Raw genomic sequence first — 23,226 nt, 5'->3', positions numbered from 1 at the left:
GTGCAGCTTTCACACTCCACCAGCAGCGGTCACAGAGTGCACTCAGTCACCACACTAGAAACACTTATGCCTGGACCTTTACAGGAAAGGTTTGCAAACCTTGCTGAAGAGCTTAGAAAATAAACCGAGGACCCAAACACCACTGCTATCAAGCTGGTACATTTTAAACTGTAAGGAACAGAACAGTCACAGCTGAAAAAAATCAAAGTAAGGAGAAGATGGGACAGGAGGTGGACGTGATCATGCTGAATGCCAAAGAGAAACTGAGATTAAAACAAAAAAGAGAAAATACAGACATGGAAGAAAAAGATGATCCAAAATAAGGAAGGTGGCATCTTTTAAAAGACATTCAGAGGTACAAAATAATTTCCCTGAAATGAGAACAGAATCTTCAACTGAAAAGGGTATGCAATAAATTCCAGGAAAACTGAGGACTTCATTGAAAGTTATTAAAATTTAAGAACAGAGAAAGAATTCTTAAGGTATTCAGTCAGAAAAAGCAGTCTCTTAAGGGGGGAGATGGAGCTGGCCACTCTCTCCCTTTTCACAGCAACACTCAGCAATTCTCCCAAGTTCCAAGCAAGTGTGAGTAAGTGAACTATTCTCAGCCAAGTTGCTATTTATGTCAAAGGGCAACACAGACAACACGAACATGCGATCTCAGAGAACAGCAACCAGGAGCAACTAATGAAAACCAAACAACTTACCTACACAACTAGTCAGTGGCAAAAGTCAGCCAACCTAGGTTTCACTGAGAGGAAGAACCATGTGAAATTCCAGTTTACAAAGATCTCAAGGAAAGAATACGCAACCCAAGAATTTTATACCCAGACAATTTTTCCTTTCTACACCAGGGTCAAAGGCAGGTATTTTTAAAGTATATATGAAATAGAAACCTTGCAAAAAAACTACTTATTTATGAAATTCTAATGACCAAGAAATGAATCAGATAAAGAACTCAAACAGAGATGCTCTGACAAAAAATCTAACCCAAAGAACTCAGAATAATCAACCAGGGAATTATGGTTACAAAACTGAACATAAACCCTACTTTTAACTCTCACAATCTAAGCATATTTCTTTAAAAAGACAAAAACAAAAAATGAGTTAGTGAAGGGGTGAAGGGAAGGTATTTTAATGAGGACTTAATTTTCTCTACTTAGTTGATTAATAATGTCTAAGATAAAAAATAAAAAGCTTAAGAAAAAAAACCCACACCCTACAATTCCAACCACTCTAATGTTCTCTTAAGCTTTAGAACTGAATTCTTGGAAGAAACTTTTATCTGACATTCAGGAATTACTTCACTTTGATTTTGATTATAGGTTCTTCAGCCAAATTCAAGTAAAATTATAAAGCTTATGTCCACTTTAACACAAATATTTCTATCTACACATAAGTTTTTAAAAACAACTTTTCATAAAAATTATCTTTGTATCCTAAAGATGTGAGCTTTCTTTTTTCCCCCTTTGTCCCCATGATTACCTCAGTCTTTTCCACTGTCAATGATGTTCACCTAGTGTTAAAAATGGCTATTTCTGGATGGTGGCATCTTTTACTTTTCCCCTTTTCCCCTTCTACTTCTCTTGAATTATAATAAAGCTATTTCTAAATGAGAGTTTGGAAGGTAAGTAAAGCATTTCAAGGTCATGACTTTGCAGGGAAAAAAATGCTAAAAGCAACAGCAAAATCACATTTTAAAAACTGGGAAGAAGCAAGAAAATATCTACTGCAGCCACGTGATGTGGTTTAATTTCACTTAAGCTATTTATAGAACATTAAAAAAACTGAGTTGGCATTTTAGTTTAAAAAAACCACATGCTATAATAGTGGGTAGTATTTCAGCATTACTGCTTCCTGCATAATTAATTTTATTTATTATGCTCTTTGGTAAGGATTTATAGCTAAACAGCATAGGACAGCCAAATAAGAACAGCTAACAGCATGAATGACAGCTCACTGTCAGACTAATAAGTGAAAGAGATTGAGTTTCATGTATCTATATTTAAGGAACTTTGAGAAAAAATTCTTTTAAAATAAAAACAGATGCTTTTCTTCCTAGACTGCCAAATCTAGGGAAATCTCTGATCAGCAGAAAGTAAATAACAAAGGACAACTGAGTACATTCTAAGGTTATTAAACACCAAGTCATGTAAAAAGACAGAAAAACTTAGAGACTCCAGCTACCTAGACAGGCCCCAGCAGGTGGGCACCACAGCATTTGTTTTCTGGGATAAAAGCTGCCACCGGGACTGCTTCAGCCTCAACAGAATACAGGGAGAGCTGACAAAACAGTCCTGTCATTAAATCACAGAACTGCAAAGAATTAACTCAGGATACCAGTGTTTCAAAATAAGCCTCACCCAAATCTGTATTTTTTCTGAGAAGGTTTAAAGCAGTACAAACGGCCAAGGAAGGAGTCACTCTCCTTGCCCTGCACTTTATTCTTCCAGGTCCTCTTCTGAGGGCACCGTGAGTACCAGTTTCTAACCTGTCTTTCCACTTCTGAACTGAATGCTGATGGTCTCACACCAAAACCTAGTCCTGGGCCTTCTGCCCTCACCCACGCCAAGTGCCCCAGGCAGGGCCTCCGGCTCCTCTCTAACTTCAGCAGCCCGCCACACACATGCATGCCCTGATGCTTATTCCATTAGTCTTCCCTGAAGGACACAGAGGGCAGCTCAGCCTCGTGCTACTAATAAAAATCCTTTTTTACAATGAACATTCTTTTTTTTTCTTTTAAACTATTTATTTGGTTGCTCTGGGTCTTAGCTGCAGCATGTGGGATCTAGCTCCCTGACCAGGGATCAAACCCAGGCCCCCTGCTTTGGGAGCACAGAGTCCTAGCCACTGGGCCACCAGGTGCTGGTGACGGTTTAGCCACTCAGTCGTGTCCGACTCTTGTGACCCCATGGACTGCAGCTTGCCAGGTGCCTCTGTCCATGGGATGCTCCAGGCAAGAGCACTGGAGTGGGTTGCCATTTCCTTCTCCAGGGGATCTTCCTGACCCAGGAATCAAACCCAGATCTCCTGAATTGCAGGCAGACTCTTTACCAACTGAGCTATAAGGGAAGTCCCACAGTGAACATTCTTGTAGCTCAATCTTTACACATATATTTGTAGAAATATAGGAGAAATAAAGGAGAAATTCTGGGTCAAAGGCAGGTGCGTTTTAGTTCTGGTCTACACTGTCCACTTGCCCCCCACTCTGCTGGATATAAGCCTACACTCTCACCAGCAACAAGTGAGTGCTGTCAGCCTTGTCCTTTGCTTATGTGACAGCTGAAAACCGGCATGTCACTGCAGGGTCATTTGCATCTCTTTTAATTAATCTGTGATTACTAAGCAATTAAAAAAGGTATACTCAAAAGAACATTTTCCATAGCCCAGAAACTTCTATTTTATCTTAAGATATATAATTTCAAAGTATTCTCATGTGCTTGAAAATGGATATTTTTTTATCATAATGAAGTCTCAGATTCTTCATATATTTGCTGCAGCCTGATTTAAAAGAAATGTTGGATTTTATTTACTGTGGAGGTTAGTTAGGTTCTAAAGTCAGCAGATACAATGCCATTTGAGTGAGCAGCAAGGGTAAACCTTTAAAAAATCAAATTGTATGGTCATTTTTACCTTTGTGAATTATTCATACTACAGTTCATTTTTTCTACTGGACTGTTTTTTTTCCTACTTGACTGTAAAAGCTGTTTGTGTATTATTAGTTTTCTCTGCTTTCTTGATGGCTTTATTTTTTTCCATTAGTTAAATATCATGTCTGTTGGTTTAAATAGATGATTCTTTATCTGTTAAAGTATACTTACTTTCCTGAGACTCTCACATCTGGCACTTAAACCTGGAAGCGATTCTATTAGATAAAAGGCGAGGTTTTAATGGGATCTTTTCTGAATAGCTTTTTCCTGACACCATGCTTTTCATAAGCCAGCCCTTCCTCATTTGAACCTGTCTCTGGGGGGCTCATTCATCCTCTCCCTCTGAAGAGTGTCCTAGGATTTGTGCTGGAGGCACTAACACACCAGGCCAGGACATTCCTCCTTAGAAGGCTGAGCCTTTCTGCTTTTACCAGCAGAGTTTTTAACTTTTAAACATTTTCCAGTTAAATGTACTGGAATGTAGGTATTTAATTAAAATGTATGCAAACAGATGAAATCTGGGTGAGAAAAGAGAATGGCTGTTTCTGTGAAAATGAAACTGAATCCTTTAAAAGATGGGTTAAAACACCAATTGCTTAAAATACAACAACAAAAAACTGCTGTGGAACCTAAGGAGGGAGAAAGAACTGTGAAAGTGCAGAAGGAAGATACCAGAAGCCTGCGGTTCTGCTCTTGACGTGCACCTCACCTCACCTCAACTCACAGAACCCAGGCTGGCCGTGGTGAGTACGCCCGTGAGAGGCAAGGGTGTGGCCCATACCAAAAGTCAGTCAACAGGGGCACACGTTCAGGTACGCATGGACGGAGCATTTTTAGACCTGTTTTAATCACACGCTTTCCTTAAATCACCAATTAATTCAGACTTCTATTATAACATGTCACTTGATTATCTTATCAGATCAGATCAGTCACTTAGTCGTGTCCAACTCTTTGCGACCCCATGAATCGCAGCACGCCAGGCCTCCCTGTCCATCACCAACTCCCGGAGTTCACTCAGACTCACGCCCATCGAGTCAGTGATGCCATCCAGCCATCTCATCCTCTCTCGTCCCCTTCTCCTCCCGCCCCCAATCCCTCCCAGCATCAGAGTCTTTTCCAATGAGTCAACTCTTCGCATGAGGTGGCCAAAGTACTGGAGTTTCAGCTTCAGCATCATTCCTTCCAAAGAAATCCCAGGGCTGATCTCCTTCAGAATGGACTGGTTGGATCTCCTTGCAGTCCAAGGGACTCTCAAGAGTCTTCTCCAACACCACAGTTCAAAAGCATCAATTCTTCGGCACACAGTCCAACTCTCACATCCATACATGACCACAGGAAAAACCACAGCCTTGACTAGACGAACCTTTGTGGGCAAAGTAATGTCTCTGCTTTTCAATATGCTGTCTAGGTTGGTCATAGCTTTCCTTCCAAGGAGTAAGCGTCTTTTAATTTCATGGCTGCAGTCACCATCTGTAGTGATTTTGGAGCCCAGAAAAATAAAAGTCTGACACTGTTTCCACTGTTTCCCCATCTATTTCCCATGAAGTGGTGGGACCGGATGCCATGATCTTCGTTTTCTGAATGTTGAGCTTTAAGCCAACTTTTTCACTCTCCACTTTTACTTTCATCAAGAGGCTTCTGAGTTCCTCTTCACTTTCTGCCATAAGGGTGGTGTCATCTGCATATCTGAGGTGATTGATATTTCTCCCGGCAATCTTATGGGCCACATCAGATGTGGCCCTTTGTTGTGCCTCTAATTTTTCATATTCTTGCTCGCTAATTTTTAAGAATCTAACCACAAATAAAAACAAACTTGAGAACCCAAGTACAGCTATCTGTATTTACTTCTTCTAAGCATTTTTCTGATCCAGAGCCAAATTCCAGCCCAGGGCTCTTCCTGGGAATACCCAGGCCACCTCTCCTACCCTAAGACTCTTGGATGCTAGATGGGCTGTTGTCATGGGAAACCAAGGGTCTGATCCTGGAGGGAGGGCTCTCAGGGAATGTTTCCTTCACTACCTGCTGTCCCCGCATGGCAAGTTCCAAGAAGGGGCCAAGGGGTCGTGCACACCACCCATTCACTTCCTACCAGGAAGGAATCTGGTTTTTGTCCTCCTCATTTCAATAAAACTGGTCTCGCTCCTTGAACATTACATTTAAATCTGTGTGAAATCTGAAGGATGTTCAGAGCCTGCTCCCCAGCCTCTAGGCAGAGCTGACTACTGCTGAGCAGTCTCCACAGAGGAGCTCTGTGACCTCCCTCTGACCCACAGCTTATGATCCCTCCTGCACCCACAGCAGAGGTTTGATACAGGCACCTGTGAGTAGCATCTGGCTTGCTGCATGTTTTGCTGGCCTGCCTTATATTTTTACAAGGTATGAATTCACTGCCAACATCTGTGAGTTGAGATGTTTTACCCAAACATGCTAGATTCCTTGCTTCTCTGGAATACCTAGAAGTTGGTCCCTGCCCTTGCCATGTCTAATCACCCACACGTTCTGTCAGCACCAACTCCTTCATCTCTGCGGGCCTGGGCAGATGTGAGGCTGCCCTTGATGCAGGGTGTGCCCAGGCAAGACCCCCCAAAGGCCCTCTCCTACTCATGTCTGTCACTCTTGCACATGTGTAGGAGATGAAGTGAAGTGAAAGTCGCTTAGTCGTGTCTGACTCTTTGCGACCCAATGGACTATACAGTCCATAGCCTCTCCCTTCTCCAAGCGATCTTCCCAACCCAGAGGTTGAACCCAGGTCTCCTGCATTGCAGGTGGATTCTTTGCCAGCTGGGCCACCAGAGAATGATGACCATCAAAACAACTATTTTGTTGAGGGGAAGAGCCAGTTACTAATGGTGCCCCCTGACTGGAGTATCTCCATCTGGGGTCATGGGTCAGGCAGGGAACCAAGACTTCTCACCTATGAACTGGTTCACAGAAGTTGCAGAGAGCAAGGGTGAGATTATACTGGGGGAAGAGGCTGCCATGAGTCACCCTGGCCTCTGGGGCCCCTGGTGGGTGGCAGAAGGGACTGAAGTCATGGGCTCCCTGGGACCTGCCCACACCTTTCACCTGCCATTACTTGGCCCAGACCACGGGACTTTGCAGTGAAATCCTGAGTCACTGAGCAGCTTCTCTCGCTCAGCTACTCCCCTGCCCAGTCCTACAGGGTCTCTAGACACACTGAGCCATTACCGATATCACAGTTAACTGCATGTACACTAGTGATAAGCAGTGAGAATAACCAGGTAACTGCCACTCAATCCCGAATTTCTATTCCTTCCCAATTTAAAGAAGTCTGATAGTTCTAGGAATCTAGTGGAGGTGCAGGGACAGCACACTGAACTTAAGGAAATTCAAGGACGGGTCTGAAAAGAGACAGCAAGGAAGAAGGAAACTGGAGACGTCCGCTCAGCGGGCTTGCACCTTGGGCTGAGGCAGCAGTAGATTCGCCTGTGCGGGCTGTCTACACAGAAAGCCCCTGGGGAGTGATTTACAAAGTGCTGCAGGCATTTCTGCTTATTAGGACAGGTCCACCACACCCCAAGCCCAAACCCTAACCAGCAGGTGAGATGAAACAGGGCCAGATCTGCTCTTTGATTTGAACATTTAAAGAAATTTCATTTGACTTGATTTAAGCATTAAAGATGTTACCTGAGTTCTCTAAGAGTTTTTTTTTAATAAGGACATATGCATTAAGTTCACTAAAGCAACTGATTTCTGAAGTCTAAAAATGTTAATTTAGCACATCAAAATTACACATTATTGCATGCCAGTGCCAGACAGGAAGTGCATAAGGACACAGTTATCATTTTTAACAAAAGCTTCATTCCCCCAAAACAAGCACTTTATACATTATAAAATGGAATTAACCTCAGGCTGACCCTCTAATGGCTGAGAGTGACAAGCTTTATAGATGGATTCATTGTATCAGATACCAGATGTAGGCTGAACAGAATTCCTGTGGCTTTGCTAAAGGTTCTTCTCTAATTCAATATTTAACCTCTGAATAAAATAATTTTAAAAAGACCTGGTAGTAAGACCAAGGTTAAATACTTTCAAATAATTTCCTGAATAAAACTTGAAGATTTGCATTCTATTAGTAATCTTAAGATTAAGAAGAGTAGCAATCAGAGAGAATAAGTAGGAACCGAAAACAATTCCAAGGTGCACATTAGACACTGTTTTAAGCCCCGTTTTAAGCCCTTTTTCAGCAAAGTGACCATGGCAGACAACACTACACGTCCACCAATGTCTGTTCTCCCTGCTCTTCTTAACAGGACTGATTTTATTTAGGTCAGCAATGTGTCCAAATGAAAGTCCATTCCCCAGCCTACGCTGTAGGATAAGACCATATGACACTGCTTTCTGCTCTTGCCCTTCCTCTTCATCTGTCCTGGAATGCAGGGCTGATGTTGGGGATAGGGCAGCCATCTTGCCAAAATGAAGCAACCAGCAAGAGGATAAGGCCACACGCTAAGGATGCTCAACATAAAGGTTCCTCATGGCACCTCTACCAGACCTGCCCGCCAGCTTTCAGATTTGTTTGACACCCTGCTGGGAAGCGCACAACAAAATACTCACAGTCAGTGGTGTACTCCACCTGGGAGGGCTGCACGGCTGCACCATCCGCCGTGGGTGGGGTGGGGGCAGGGCTGTCGGCCTGGGCCTTACGGACCAGTGCTGCAAGGGGGTGATCAGGGTCTACCACCTTCAAAGGCTGCAGAGAGAGAAGATGCCAGGTCACACCATTTCCTGCATTCTGAGTCACGCAGAACCCGTCTGTGGCAAGGTTCATCTCAACTTTAGAACAGTATCTACGCTTCAGAAAAACCTCAGCACATGCATGTAAACATGCGTGCACACAAGGAGGTCCTGACTAATTTTGGCTGAGAGCTCTAGCCGGTCGTGAGATCCAGAGGAACTGAATAAATGAATCACTTCACTCTTCCTAATGACATGAGGGAAAGTAAGGACGGGAGATAGGACTAGACTGCTGCTGAGAAAAGTGTCAGCCTCCAAATTCACTCAAAATCTCAAACTGTGTCCCTCCTCAAAGCAATTTCTCATTTTTAATCACCAACAGCTTTTAAGGTCCAATCGATCAGCCGCACTGCGTGACTGCTGAAAAGATAAGCTTAGGTCTGAGGGACCTGTTTTCTCACATCACAAATGGCAGCATGAGGGCTGTGGATTAACTCCTAATGATAAGGATGAAAAAATAAATTTAGGTTTTTAGGTAACACATTATGTTTCCTGTGACAGATGGTTTCAAGCAGCACATACTCTGTGCACCTATGAAATCCTCTCATAATAAAATCTGTATGAAAAACCCATTTTCTAAGTCTTAACCAACATTTTACTCATTCTAAATATCCCAAATAGTAAAAATAATCCCAAATATAATAAAATGAAAATAATCTGCTTGTGATTATATAAAACAGGACATGTAAGAAATAAAGGGACCAAATCCTTTACTGCCAAGTCAAACAAAATGGTGAAATATACCTCAATGATCATAAAATGAAATAGAGCTATTACACAAAAACATGCTTAACAACTTCCCAAGGTTAAATTAGCAGTTTTGTTCTGTAAGGAGACCAGCACCTTCATGAGCTCCTCCAGGCGGTTGCACTTCTTCGAGGCGAAGAGGGACGGGTGCAGGTAACTGCCGTCCTCCTCATCGTCATCATCTTCATTGTCAGAGCTGACGCCAACTCTGAAAGCAAAGCACATTTCAAGACTTTAAGGCACAAGTATATTGTGTGGGAATGTAGGAACAGACAGAGGCAGAACTATGTGCTGCCATTCCTTGGTTATCTGTCCAAATAATCCCTCTGGGAAATACTCCCCATCTCACTGCCCCCCAAGTCACTCAACAGCAAGGCAAGTGGTGAGAAAGGTGTGGCCCAGTGGCAACTCCCCTCTGGCATTTACCAGTCGGGGGCCACTGAATATTCACATTTTTTACAAAAGAGGCAAAAATCTTACTGATTTATGAAGGTAAAATAACAGCAACAGGTATTTTAGAAACCTGCAGGAGACCAATATGGAGAAGGTAAGGTCTGTAGTAAGACTGACACAGCTGATTTTGAAAATCATGTTTCAGCTGAAAGAAAAATTCAATGGCAGACAGATATACTGCTGTCTCAGGATGCTATTTGAAATACTTAATTAGCCTTTGCAGTAAGAACTCCACCTTTAGACACTCAACCCTACGCCCTAACCGGGCGTGTACCCTAGAACCATCCACAAAACATGAGCCTGCTGCTTTCTCTGTGACACGTTCAACAGCCCAAAGGAAGGAATTATTTCCAACCTACATGGATATGCTCTGATGGCATCAATATTTAATTCTACATCACCAATCTATAAAAATATTAATTAAGAATCTAACATATTTTCAGACTTATCAGGAAGAGTGTCACACTAGACTACGGAGCACCAGCAGGTTTAATCCTCGGGCCTTGGCAGCAGGACTTCATAAACGTTCTGGAGGTTCTGCAGTGCAGACTTCAAGCTTGTATTTGTGAGGATGACTCTCCCTACACTTCTCCAGGGTCCCCCCTTACCCCTGCCCCACTCCACCCCAACCAACGCAGGACAGAAACGGTCTCACATACTCTTCTTCTCTTCACTTTTGTTTTCTGCCAGTACCGTATACCGTCCTTCTTTCATCGCTTTCTGGATGAATTTGTAGTAAGGGTTGAGGTAGTGATCGAAGCGTAGAAAGTCAAATTGAGAGTTTCGGGCCTGCTTGGCTTTCAGCATTATCTCGAACTGTGCACCTTGTTTGCACACGAAGTTGGCCGTGCGCTCAATGATGGCGTGCATTTTGGCTGTTGGTGGCTATGAGAAAACACACACATTCATGTCATTTTGTTCTCTTGTTCACTGACTACATGACTCAAAACATAGAAATGACCCTGGTTTTTATTGCCAGCTATAAGAAATTATAGACATTTCAATGGTAAGAGCCCAGTTTGAACAGAGTGACACTGGCCCCTGTCACAAGACACCCAGTTTCTGAATTTTGTGAGGAGAAAACTCCCATGCTGAGGCAGGACATTCTAGCTTTGTACTGAATTGACAGGGGGAAGATTTCTGTAAAAAAAATCAACAGGTTTCCGTATATTGGGCACCCTTAAACACGGTTCCAAGACAGGCTTCAGAGGGTTATGAATCTTCTGGGAAGTTGTACGTAAACTCGGCACATACACATGCATATTTCTAGGAGAGGGTGAATGTTTCAACAAGCTTTTCAAGGATCTAAGAATCACTTCTCTTTGGGCTCTAGAATCACTGCAGATGGTGACTGCAGCCATCAAATTATAAGACACCTGCTCCTTGGAAGAAAAGCTATGACAAACCTAGACAGCGTATTAAAAAGCAGAGACATCACTTTGCCAACAAAGGTTCATATGGTCAAAATCAGTTTTTTCCAGCAGTCATGTACAGATGTGAGAGCTGGACCATCAAGAAGGCTGAGCACCGAAGAATTGATGCCTTTGAACTGTGGTACTAGAGAAGATTCCTGAGAGTCCCTTGGACAGCAAGGAGATCTAACTAATCAATCCTAAAGGAAATCAACCCTGAATATTCACTGGAAGGACTAATGCTGAAGCTGAAGCTCTAATACTTTGGTCATGTAACAGAAAGAGTCAACTCACTGGAAAAGACCCTGATGCTGGGAAAGATTGAAGGCAGGAGGAGAAGAGGGTGACAGAGGATGAGACGGTTGGATGGTATCACTGACTCAATGGACATGGGTTTGAGCAAACTCAGGGAGATAGTGAAGACATGGAAGCCTGGCGTGCTGCAGTTCATGGGGTTGCAAAGAACTGGACATGACTTAGCAGCTGAACAGCAAGGTATGGTCTGGCCAGAACAGGGAGGGTTTCACCCACATTTACTGGGTGAATCATCTTGTTGCCTCAGAGTGAGTTTACTACTAGGAATCAGACCCCGCCTCTCTCCTGCACCTGCTGCTAAGTTACCTCTACCACATCCCGAGCTGAGCAATTCCTACCCACACAGACAGCCCCTCAGACCAGAAGCTGGAAGCCACACATCTGAAATACTTTTATTAATATCAATGAAAAGATTAACACTAGAAAATTACATGCAAATAAAGTGGGAAATGACCTCTCATTAATGACACACAGTCAAGATGCTTATTGTCACTTGAGGCCTGAATCCTTCACAAAGTACCAATGCCTTAATTCTCAAATGTGACTCCTGAACTAATGACGTCCTTCACTCTTGAACAGCATAAATGTCTACAATTAAAGCTATTTACTGATCCTAAAATAAACCAGAGGCCATGTTAAAGGCCCACTGGGCACTTAAGTCTGGATGCTGATGCATGTTTTCAGTGGCTTTGCCTCAACAGGAAGATTAATTTTTGAGTCAGTGCATATATAATCATTTATGATTACTTCAGAATAATGACTCTTATAGGAAAATATAACCCCATCTGCCCCCACATGTAGAGATATTCTCTCATGACCCACCCACGTGTTGGGCAGTATTACGGCTACAGTGGTTACAGAGAAACAGGTACTTTCACAAAGCGATGATGAGTATAGAGAAACAAAGTACTTTATGAATGTCCTTTCAAGATCTGCTACTGAAGCAAGTATATATAAGACAAATGCTTGGTCTGGAGAAAGACATTCTTTGCTCTATCATGTCAGTTTTAGAAAAATCCTTTTCCATTTAAGAATATAATCATTCCCACTAAAAGATGAGATTTTAAGGATATGCTCAATGTTTAATACGCATGTTACAAAGACTGATACGGGGGAAAATGATTTTCTAATTTAAGAAAGTGACTGAGCCCAAGAAGGGGGGCTAACACCTCCCAGATCCCCCAAAATTAATGTGGTTCTAAGAACTCCAGAGTAGGAATTGAAAATGGGACAACAGTATGTGAGTTCAGAAAACCTGCACCAGTATGAGATTTCCGAAAAGCTCTGAAGACTGGAGCTCAGATCCAGGAGCCAGGGGAGAATGAGGGGTAAGACTGGGTGGCACATGGGGTGAATAAGTGAGGAACCCCAGGGGTAGCTGGGCTGGCCCTTTCCTCCTCTGTGATCATGAAAGTGAAAGTCACTCAGTTGTGTCCAACTGTTTGCGACCCTGTGGACTATACAGTCCATCAAATTCTCCAGGCAGGAATACTGGAGTAGGTAGCCATTTCCTTCTCCAGGGGATCTTCCCAACCCAGGGATCGAACCCAGGTCTCCTGCATTGTAGGAGAATTCTTTACCAGCTGAGCCAAAAGGGAAGCCCAAGAATACTGGAGTGGGTAGCCTATCCCTTCTCCAGCAGACCTTCCTGACCCAGGAATCGAACTGGGGTCTCCTGCATTTGCAGGTGGATTCTTTACCAACTGAACTATTAGGGAAGTCCTCTGTGATCACAGCCCCAAATAAATATCAGATTGAGTCATGAACTGCACTGTAAAAATAAAACTATGGATGTAACAGCAGGGAATATAGGGCTGTCAGGGGGGAAAGGTCTACTGAAACCAGATTCAAAATCCTGAAGCCAGAAAGGAACATGGTGACATATGTGTTTTTGCAAATACATTTAAGTTCTGCATGGAAAGAGGGACAAACAGTTAAGAGACAAAGCACAGAAGAACAAACATGCACAACACGTGCTGGACCACGGGTTAGTCAGCGCTTATCATATACGGACAGTCCTCACAATCTCCTGAGAAAACACACGAACTCCACACGGACATGGGTAAATGAGATTTTCCCCCACCTCCATCCCATGGCAACACACCAGCTGAACATGGTGAGAACGCTCTAATCAGAACAACCTTCAGCAAAGCGTAACCATGTGGCCCCAAGTTCTGCAATGGCTCTGGGCTGCAAGTGCAGGCCTGACCCACAAGATGACCTGGGGCGGCTGCTCTTGACAGCTCTAGCCTGTGTCCCCATCACAGATATACTGGTGTCAGGGGGACTGAGCAGCCGAGCTGCACAGTGCCTGGCTCACAGCACCTGCTTAATGAACACTCCTTAGCTGCTATTGCTATTAACCTACTGGACGGAAACCCAGCCCATGATGGGAACTGTGCACTGAATCCTTCCCCCTTTCCCTTCTGTCCATAAAGTAAGTTAAACAAGCACATTTCATTGGAAGGACTGATACTGAAGCTGAAGCTCCAATACTTTGGCCACCTGATGCAAAGAGCTGATTCATTGGAAAAGACCCTGATGCTGGGAAAGATTGAAGGCAAGAGGAGAAGGGGATGACAGAAGATGAGATGGTTGGATGGCATCACGATTCAATGGACATGAGTCTGAGCAAACTCTGGGAGATTGTGAAGGACAAAGAAGCCTGGCATGCTGCAGTCCACGGGGTCGCAAAGAGTCAGACATGACTGGGCGACTGAACAACAAAGCGCATTTCCCATGTGAACACACTCAAATGGGTGTGCTGAGCAGCAGCACTTCTGGTCCCATGGCTTGAAGGAAACGCAAGAAAGTACAGAACAGACAGGCCCAGAAGGTCCATGGCATCTCAGATGGGTGAGAGAGCAGGTTGAGACACGCCCTCTACCTTCCCTGCAGTGCAAGACAACACAACCACAAACGGGCCTGGGCGTGTGCAGAACTCAGGAGGTGACAAAGCCTGGGAAAGGAACAGGTAACTGAAAACACCATTAAGACAAGCATTGGGCTACACATTCTGGCAAAAACTAGGTCCTTAATTCCCAAGAAACATACAAGTAGCCCCACAGAGGCAGTATAAAAAGCTAAAATAGAGCTGTAAGGCCACCTGAGGGCTTGAGTCTAGTCTAGGGGCTGGACCTGAAACAAGTGGCCAGCCTTGAGCCTGCAGCAGCATGCGTCCCCAGGGTGCCGTGACCTCTTAACTGCTCCCAACCCTTCACACGAAACCCCAGAGCCCCTGCAGCCATTGGGTTCTAAACCAAAAGCTTAATTTAGAAACCAAGCACCTGCTCTCTTTACCATCCCCAGCCCCGCATGGCCAGGAGCTAGAGAAGCCCCTGCCCACCCAGGCAGCATGCGTCCATATAAACACATGCCAGCAGTTTCAACATTTAGTAACCGAGATGGAATATATGACACAGACATCTGTCTACTAGAGCTCCTCCACTAATGTGGACACGACAGTGTATAATGCACACAGCGGATCACTGCTCCAATTCACAGAGATTATGAAAAATCCACTACTGACATCACCATAAAGGAAAAGCAAGCTGTCCACTGGAGACCCAGTGAGCACTCACAACTGGTTTCTACACAGAGCAATTTCCTGCTCAAGAGACCATTATATAATAACATCAGAAGAGAGCAGACTTCCAGTTCAAGACGGTGGAGCAGAAGGACATGTGTTCATCTCCTGCGAGAGCACCAAAATCACAACTAGCTGTTAAACAACCATTGACAGGACACTGGAACCCCCCCAAAAGATACCTCATATCTAAAGACAAAGAAGAAGCTGCAGCAAGACTGCAGGAGAGGCACAATCACGATAAAATCAAATCCTATACCCACTGAGTGGGTGACCTGCAAACTGGAGAATAATAATACCAAAGAAGTTCTCCCACTGTTGTGAAGGTTCTTAACCCCACGTCAGGCTTTCCAGGCTGCGGATCTGACAAAAGGACTGGGCATCCCCAGGGAATCTGACCTTGAAGGCCAGTGGGATTTGATTATAGGATTTCCACAGGACTAGGGGAAACAGAGACTTTGGTCTTAGAGGGCACAAAATCTTGTGAACACCAAGACCCAGAGGAAAGGAGCAGTGACCCCAGAGGAGACTGAACCAAAACTACCTGCTGGTGCTGGGGGGCCTCCTGTGGAGGCGTGGGTTGGCAGGGGCTCACTGCGGGGCCCAGGGCACTGGCAGCATCAGGTTGGGAGGGTACCAGTTGGCGTAAGCCCTCTTGGAAGTCACCAATAACCCTACCATAGAGCTAGCAGATCCCAGAGCTGAGTTGCCTCAGGCCAAACAACTAGCAGGGAGGGAGTGCAACCCCACCCATCAGCAGATAATTGGATTAAAGCTTTACTAAGCAAGGCCCTTTCACTTTTCACTTTCATGCACTGGAGAAGGAACTGGCAACCCACTTGGGTTTTCTTGCCTGGAGAATCCCAGGGACGGGGGAGCCTGGTGGGCTGCCATCTATGGGGTCACACAGAGTCGGACCCGACTGACATGACTTAGCAGCAGCAGCAGCAAGCCAGGCCAAGGCCACCAGACCAAGATCCAGTTTTTCCCATGCCAGTCCCTCCCATCAGGAAGCTTACACAAGCCTCTTAGCCTCCTCCATCAGAGGACAGACAGAATAAGAGGCACAGTCCCAAAGCGGCTAAAACAAAAACCGTATTACAGAAAGTTAATCAAAATGAAAAAGCAGAGTTATATCCCAGATGAAGGGACATCATAAAACTTTAGAAAACCGACTAAATGAAGTGGAGAAGGAACCTGCCAGAAAAAGAATTCAGAATAATGATAGTGAAGATGATCCAGGATCTTGGGAAAACAATGGAGAAGATGCAAGAAATGTTTACCAAACACCTATGAGAACAAACTAACAGATGAATAATACACTAGAAGGAATCAATAGCAGAATAACTGAGGTAACTGAGGCAGAAGAACAGATAAATGACCTGGAGGACAGAATGGTGGAAATCACTGCCTCAGAACAGAATACACAAAAAAGAATGGAAAAAAAAAAAAAAAAAGAAGACAGCCTAAGAGATCTCTGGGACACTATTAAACGTACCAACATTCACATTATAGGGGTCCCAGAAGGAGAAGAGAGAGAAAAAACCTGAGAAAATATTTGAAGAGAAAATAGCTGAAAACTTCCTAACAAGGGAAAAGAAACAATCAACCAAGTTCAGGAAGCAGAGAGTCCCAGACAGGATATACCTAAGGAGGAACACACTGAGACACACAGTAATCAAACTGACAAAAATTAAAGAGAAAGATAAAAATATAAAAAGCAGAAAGGGAAAAACAACAAATAACATACAAGGAAACTCCCATCAGGTTTATCAGCTGATTTCTCAACAGAAACTCCACAAGCCAGAAGGGAGTGGCAAGATATATTTAAAGCAATGAAAGGGAAGAACCTACAACCAAGATTTCCCTACCCAGCAAGACTCTCATACAGATTTGATGCAAAAATCAAAAGCTTTCCAGGCAAGCAAAAGTTAAAAGAATTCAGCAACACCAAACCAGCTTTACAACAAATACTAAAGGAACTTCTTTAGGCAGGAAACACAAGAGAAGCAAAAGACCTACAGAAGATAAACCAAAAATAATTAAGACTATGGTAATCGGATCATATGTATCTATAACTACCCTAAACGTAAATGGATTAAACGCACCAACCAAAAGACAGAGACTGACTGGGCAGCTGAAAACATGTGCACGTATGCACTTCCACTGACCACATCACTCTGCTTGACACCCCCAAACTGTATGTAATTTTTTTATACTGTGAAGTTAATCATGTTCCCATTATGGCTTGCGACTGTAATCATCTTTTAGTTTTTGTCTGATCATTGATTGATAAACATCTTTTTCTATTGTGATTATGTAACAATTACTCAATACCATTGTATCATGACTGGTCAACAGAAAAATAGTAAAACTCTGTATTACCAAAACTGAAGAGGAAGAATCATCAAACCTATGCTGCACTAAATATGGGAGGTGACATGCACACGTGAGCAGAATGCGAAAGACTAGAATTTTCAGTGTCCACTGTTTATTCAGTGATGGTACAGAGGGACACACAGAAGTTCCTGGAATACCCACATCCATGGTAGGAAGATGCCAAAGAAAAATCTTTACAGTGAGCACAAATAGCCCTTTTCTGGGTATGTACATGCAACAAAAATGTTTTAAACATCCCTAATAAACATGTAGGGATGCTACAAAGCATAGCAATTTATGACGGCCCGACAGTTAAAAGACTGTGAGTCAGAGTTCCTGCCTGCTGTGTGTGACCCAACTTCTTCACTTCTCTTTATCTGTGAAAGAGAGACAAAACAGGAAGCTACTTCATAGGACCACCAGCATTAAATGAGGTAATAGGTGGAAAACCCTTGATGAGGCCTGTTACAATGTAACCTTAACCAAATGTAGCTGAAATAGCCAGGTGAGCTGAGATTAATCCAACTCTGCCAGTAACCAGCTGCAGGGCACTAAGGTGGACAGGATGCCACCCAGATGTTCCTCCTGAGTGCAGGGGCTGCCTGGAGATACCACAGGGTCTTGACATACTAGAGAGGAAAACCAGGTGGAAGTGTGCCAAGGGAATGTCAAGGTGAAGACACTTATCTTGCCGCTGCTGCCGCTCAGTTGTGTGCGACTCTGTGCGACCCCAAAGATGGCAGCCCACCAGGCTCCGCCGTCCCTGGGATTCTCCAGGCAAGAGCACTGGAGTGGGTTGCCATCGCCTTCTCTGGACACTTATCTTAAGTGCCCACAAAAACTACAGTAGAGAAAGATAGGGCAAAGCAACTTTACTGAAGCCAAGCTGCTTAGAGTAAGAGGGTTTTTACACCTAAACGTGGCTAACAGTCCCCTCACCAGGAATTCTGACTAGGTTTTTCCACACTGGTAAAACCTGGGGATTCAACCACATGGTCTCTGAGAGTGAGCCAGCTCCCCCAGCCCCCGATGCTCTGGTCTAGTGACTCTACTGTAATGTTTCTTTTTTTCTTTAGAGAAAAGTAGGTGGTGTTTGATGATTTTTCCTCCATTAACTCAAAAATAAGTGTAAAGCATCACACAAACTGTAAGGCGGCTGTGACTGTGGTGAGGCTCTCACACGAGTACTTCCCGGTAAGTGCTAACAGCGGTGAATAGCATTGTGAAGGACAAAGAGACCTACCAGCTCCACATCAGGCGGCACGTTCAGTCCTAATGGGGCAATGAAAGGCTCCTCGTTTTCCTCCAAATTTTCAGCCTCATTTTTTTCTGTATAAAAAGAAAATGTAAAACGTCAGAATCACAACCTGAAAAGAGGGCGCCACCATCAGTAAGCAACAGTGGAGGGGACAGCGGCAGGAGCATCACCTGGCCCCTCGTGGTCTTGTTGTACATCAGCTCCCAGAAACACTTGCACTCTATTCTGTGTTCACTGTACCACCTGTGGGCAAAAGCACCTCACCAGATCCCAGAGGGGCTGGGGTGGCTCATGCTTCCCTTGTTCTTGTTTGTTTCCTCCTAGTACAGACATGGTGGCAGCGTGGACTCCAGGGCCATGGCGCGGGTGCAGGGAGACAACGCATGAGACTGTTTCCACCCCAAGGCTCTGCACGTAGCAGGCGTGTGACACACTTTCAGCTCTCCTCCTTCCCAGCCCCTCTGATCTGCTAAGCCCACCCCCCAAACTATCTGGGTGGGTTCCCCAGAAGGCCAGGCACAGCACAGGGTGCTCTATTGCAAGACGACCGTTTTCATCACTGAACCATAAAATCCCTGCGTGTAACTGCCAAGACCTCTCCACCCAAGCAAACCACCTCTCTCTTCACAAATAATCAGATGTATGTCTACTTTCATTTCTTGTTTAACGGTTCACTTAACAAACATCTGTCTACTGGAAGTCAGACAAGACACTACACACTGCAACTTTCTGAATTCTAAGGTACCTATATACATCTCAATTTAATGAACAATTTAAGAGGATATAGTGAAATGTATGAAAACATACTAGAAAACCAAGCTAACATTTTTAAGAATTTCACATCTACTTATTTCTTCAAAAAAGATGATGTGAAATAAACAGTAAGTCTTCATCAAAACAAATATCTCCATTGTACATAATGGATTCTATTGAAGAGACAACAATTTCAAACTTAATTCTGCGAAGCCAAGAAGGAATTTTATATAGGCTTCACAGTACACAAAGACCTGCTGACTGCAGTCTGACAAGACACAGAGTGATCTGCAGGAGTATTCACCGCTGTCCCACAAGCTCACATACCCTTCCTCTCTGCCAAGAACTGAAGACTTGCTATGGCCTGAAAGCTCCCTGTAATCAGCAACCCCTCTATTCAGCTCCAATAACCAAATGACACAGCAGAACTGGTTAGGATTAGAAACACTGGTTTGCAACATGCCAAGTAACAGCTTAAAACCCCCAAATTTCTTTGGGAATGAGGCCAAAGGTGTGAATATATAAAAGTATAACTTTACCATATCTCCCTAAAATGACAAAGTGGTATAAACTTTGTTCAAATAGCCTTTCCTTAGTGCTAAGCTGTTCTCAAAAATAAAGGAGCTTGGAGCAAAAGAGCTATTTGGAACAGGTAGGTTACAGATTTGCTCTGTTCTTACACATACTTTTCTTCACAGAAAAATGGTTTTAGTAGCACAAAATAAAAACCAACTTTTGTAATGCTCATTCAGATTCAAATAAATTTAAATATTTTGTTAAAAAAAGGGATAGATGATGATGAAAACCTGTGAAAATAAAGGATGGAACTGGGCTGGCAACAGTAAGCTGCAGAAAGGGAAGAGAAAAGTTACACAGAACTAAAGGCACCGTCAAAGGCTTCTGGTTAATATCACAAGGGTTTACAGCAGTCGAACACCAGGACAGTGCAGTCGCCCCTCAGTGTCTGCAGGGGCACCAAAATCCGGGGATGCTCAAGTCCCAGAGCTGGTCCTCTGTATCTGTGGCTCCACTTCTGTGGATTTGACCAACAGCACAGTACTGCTTTTTATTGAAAGAAGAAAAAAATCTGAAAATAAGCAGACCTCTCCAGTTCACACCTGTGTTGCTCAATGGTCAACTGTATGGCATTTTTGGAAATCAAGGAATATTGAGACATGTTGGTGATTCAGAAAAAGAAACCAAAATTAAAATTTTAGACTGTAAGATAATGCAGCAGTAAAGTACAATCTGGTTGGCAGTGGTACAGGGTACCAAACTATTCTATTTAAAAAGTGTGTGTATACATAGGTACACATACAAGTATGTATGTATGTGTGCATGTGCATGCGTACATGTTATTTGTATATGTGGCATTTTATTTATACTAGTGTAAATTAAAAGCTGAGCTGTAAGTTTTACAGGGCCCCAACTTCCATTAAAAAAATTAATCAGCACACAAAGCAAAGTTCTGAGAATGTGGTTACAGAAACAAGATTTTAAATATGGAGAATTTACATTAAAGAGAAAACACAGTAAAACTTGGAAGAGAAACTAAGCCACATTGAAGTTCTTAAAATCCAGAGTTGTTATTTAGTTGTTAAGCTGTGTCCAAATCTTTTGCAACCCCATGGACTGTAGCCCACCAGGCTCCTCTGCCCATGGGATTTCCCAGGCAAGAATACTGAAGTGTTTTCAATAATCTAACCATATTTGACATCAGGTAGCCCAACAATTACACTGAGACAGGTGCCCAACACCTAGAACAGGCGTTTGCGACATCTTTCTGCAAAAAGCCTGACAGTAAATATTCCTGGCTCTTTGGCCAGGTGGCATCTGTCTCAACTACTCCACTTTGTCAATGAAGTGCAAAGCCACACAGACAAAACAGGGACAAATGAGCATGGCTCTTCCAATATAACTTCACAGAAATGCGCCAACTGGGTCTTCAGTCATAGTTTGCTGATCCCCAATCTAAAACGTTAAGAAAATATTACTGTAGATTTTCCCAAAATAGTCGATTGACCTTGCAAAAGACATCTGGGTTCTATGAATCTCAGTTCTTCCATTGTGAAATGGAGATAGTGTGCATTCCTTCCTTCTGATCAAACACTGCATATTTAAAGCACACGGAATGTACAAGGCTCAGAGACAACAAAATTGGAACTGTCCGGAATCCTAAGATGGACGACTTATTCTAGATTAGGGAATGAGTGTATACTTCTCAAACCGCAAGAACACGTCCACCGCACCCTAACTTCTGAGGTCTGCTCAGATTCAAAAGTCAATGCTAGAAGGTGTTTAATACCTTAACTAGGCTTTAACTCAGTATGATTAAAATTACATCTGGGAAAACTCTTGAGAAGCTTGCAGAACAGAGCTGTGTAACAGTGATTCTTATGCCCATAAAGTAATGAGCAGAATGAAAGCAAGGGCCATGAGGCAAGTGTCTGTATGAGCTGGCCCCCACATCTTGCTGTCATGCCCCGTGGTGAAGAAGCTGGGAGAACCCTAGAGAGGCTGCAGGGCAGACGGCATTTTAATATTAACTGCCACAGTCACTTCATACTTGCCAGAAGATTTGTTACTTGAGGATAAAACAATTAAGTAAGTCCATATCACAGGTTCAGCTAGCTCCAGAATTCCATCTCTCTATGATGTGATTCCAGTTCATTACTCCGAACATTTGAATAGGTTTCTGAAGTTCTTCTTCTCTTTAAACAGAATATCCTGAATAAAGTGATCCACTCTTAATGTTTCAAGTGTGTTATCATTATTGATGATTCATGACTGATCATGAATGCAGGGCTGTAATAAAGGTGCTCTCAGGGCTTACCAAAGTGAATATGGACTTTATTTTTGAACTGCACAGCTCCAGTTTTTTTTAGTAGCACTATCGCTTATTTAAAAAAATATTCAGAGTTAATCCAAAAAGGCACAAATTTAGAATCTTTATTTCTAGGTAAATATTACTTACTTTAAAATACTGTGGTAAGTCTATGTCCTAGGGCCTATCAAGCCTAACCAGGACACCCTGTGCTATCTTCTGCTTGATAATAACTGACTCCACAGGTGTCCTTCCACTGGACACCTGTCATTATTTCACTCATGGAGTGGCTATGAAGAAGCAGGTTAGCAGGAGGGTGGTTAACGCCTGTCCCTTCAATGCCCTGTGAATGAGTTACTGTGCATTTCAACACATACACTGTCCATCTGGAAACACAGAATCCAGAGTAACTTCCTGCTCCATAAATCCAAAAGAAAGAAAGGAAAAGGCAACCAGATCCTTGGAAGATAACTGAACTCTGAATTCATTCCCCACTTCCAACAACAATTCCTTTCCTACTTCTTAGCTTTGTTTTACCCTAACATCAATCATGTTTCCTCTCTGTCCCACGGTGACACTGCGGCTGTTTAGTGCCCATAATCGTGCTCTGAAGACTCTATGGTTACACGCAGTGCCTGCCCAACATCATCACCCGGGCAGCCCCCTCACCTCACCTCTCTGTTTGGAAGGTTCCTCTTCCTCCGTGGGCTCGGATGGGTCATAGTAATCACTGCCGTACGTGAATCCCACTGCATTATAGCTCCCGTCCTCTGCCAGTGCTTCACTCAACCGCTTGTATTCTTCCTCTTGAACAAAAATGAGAATTATGTTAACAGAAGCAGAAATTTACTGAGAAACATTTTATATATTTCTAAAGTTGTGGCTATCAGTAAAGCATACAACACACTTTTTCCAACCTCTTTTCGAGGCAATAATGTTTTAAAATTTCACACTTCACATCTATCAATATGTACTTTTGCCAGTACATGTTTACCACAGACAGCGGATTACACGTCTTTTGTGGAAAATTTCTTCCTGGTGAGAAACTTGGGGAGTAAGAACTGTATTAAAGATTGTTATGGCAAAGACAA

General features: G+C 43.3%; 1 protein-coding gene across 2 annotated transcripts in view; it reads right to left on the bottom strand.

Moving 5' to 3' along the window:
* Positions 1 to 23,226, bottom strand: part of SFSWAP (splicing factor SWAP) — an 81,038-nt gene that overhangs the window by 54,443 nt on the left and 3,369 nt on the right. For both annotated transcript variants that reach the window (XM_070386344.1, XM_070386345.1), the window contains exons 3-8: positions 22,810 to 22,941; positions 18,544 to 18,629; positions 10,268 to 10,493; positions 10,134 to 10,136; positions 9,252 to 9,361; positions 8,229 to 8,364 (exon numbers count right to left, since the gene is read on the bottom strand). In XM_070386344.1, coding sequence (XP_070242445.1) covers positions 8,229 to 8,364; positions 9,252 to 9,361; positions 10,134 to 10,136; positions 10,268 to 10,493; positions 18,544 to 18,629; positions 22,810 to 22,941 — 693 coding nt within the window. The remainder of the gene's footprint in view (positions 1 to 8,228; positions 8,365 to 9,251; positions 9,362 to 10,133; positions 10,137 to 10,267; positions 10,494 to 18,543; positions 18,630 to 22,809; positions 22,942 to 23,226) is intronic.

Source organism: Bos mutus, chromosome 17 (assembly GCF_027580195.1).
Source record: "Bos mutus isolate GX-2022 chromosome 17, NWIPB_WYAK_1.1, whole genome shotgun sequence".
In the NCBI taxonomy this organism is placed as follows: Eukaryota; Metazoa; Chordata; class Mammalia; order Artiodactyla; family Bovidae; genus Bos; species Bos mutus.
Note: the sequence above shows the minus strand (reverse complement) of the source record. Positions and strands in the feature narration are given on the sequence as shown.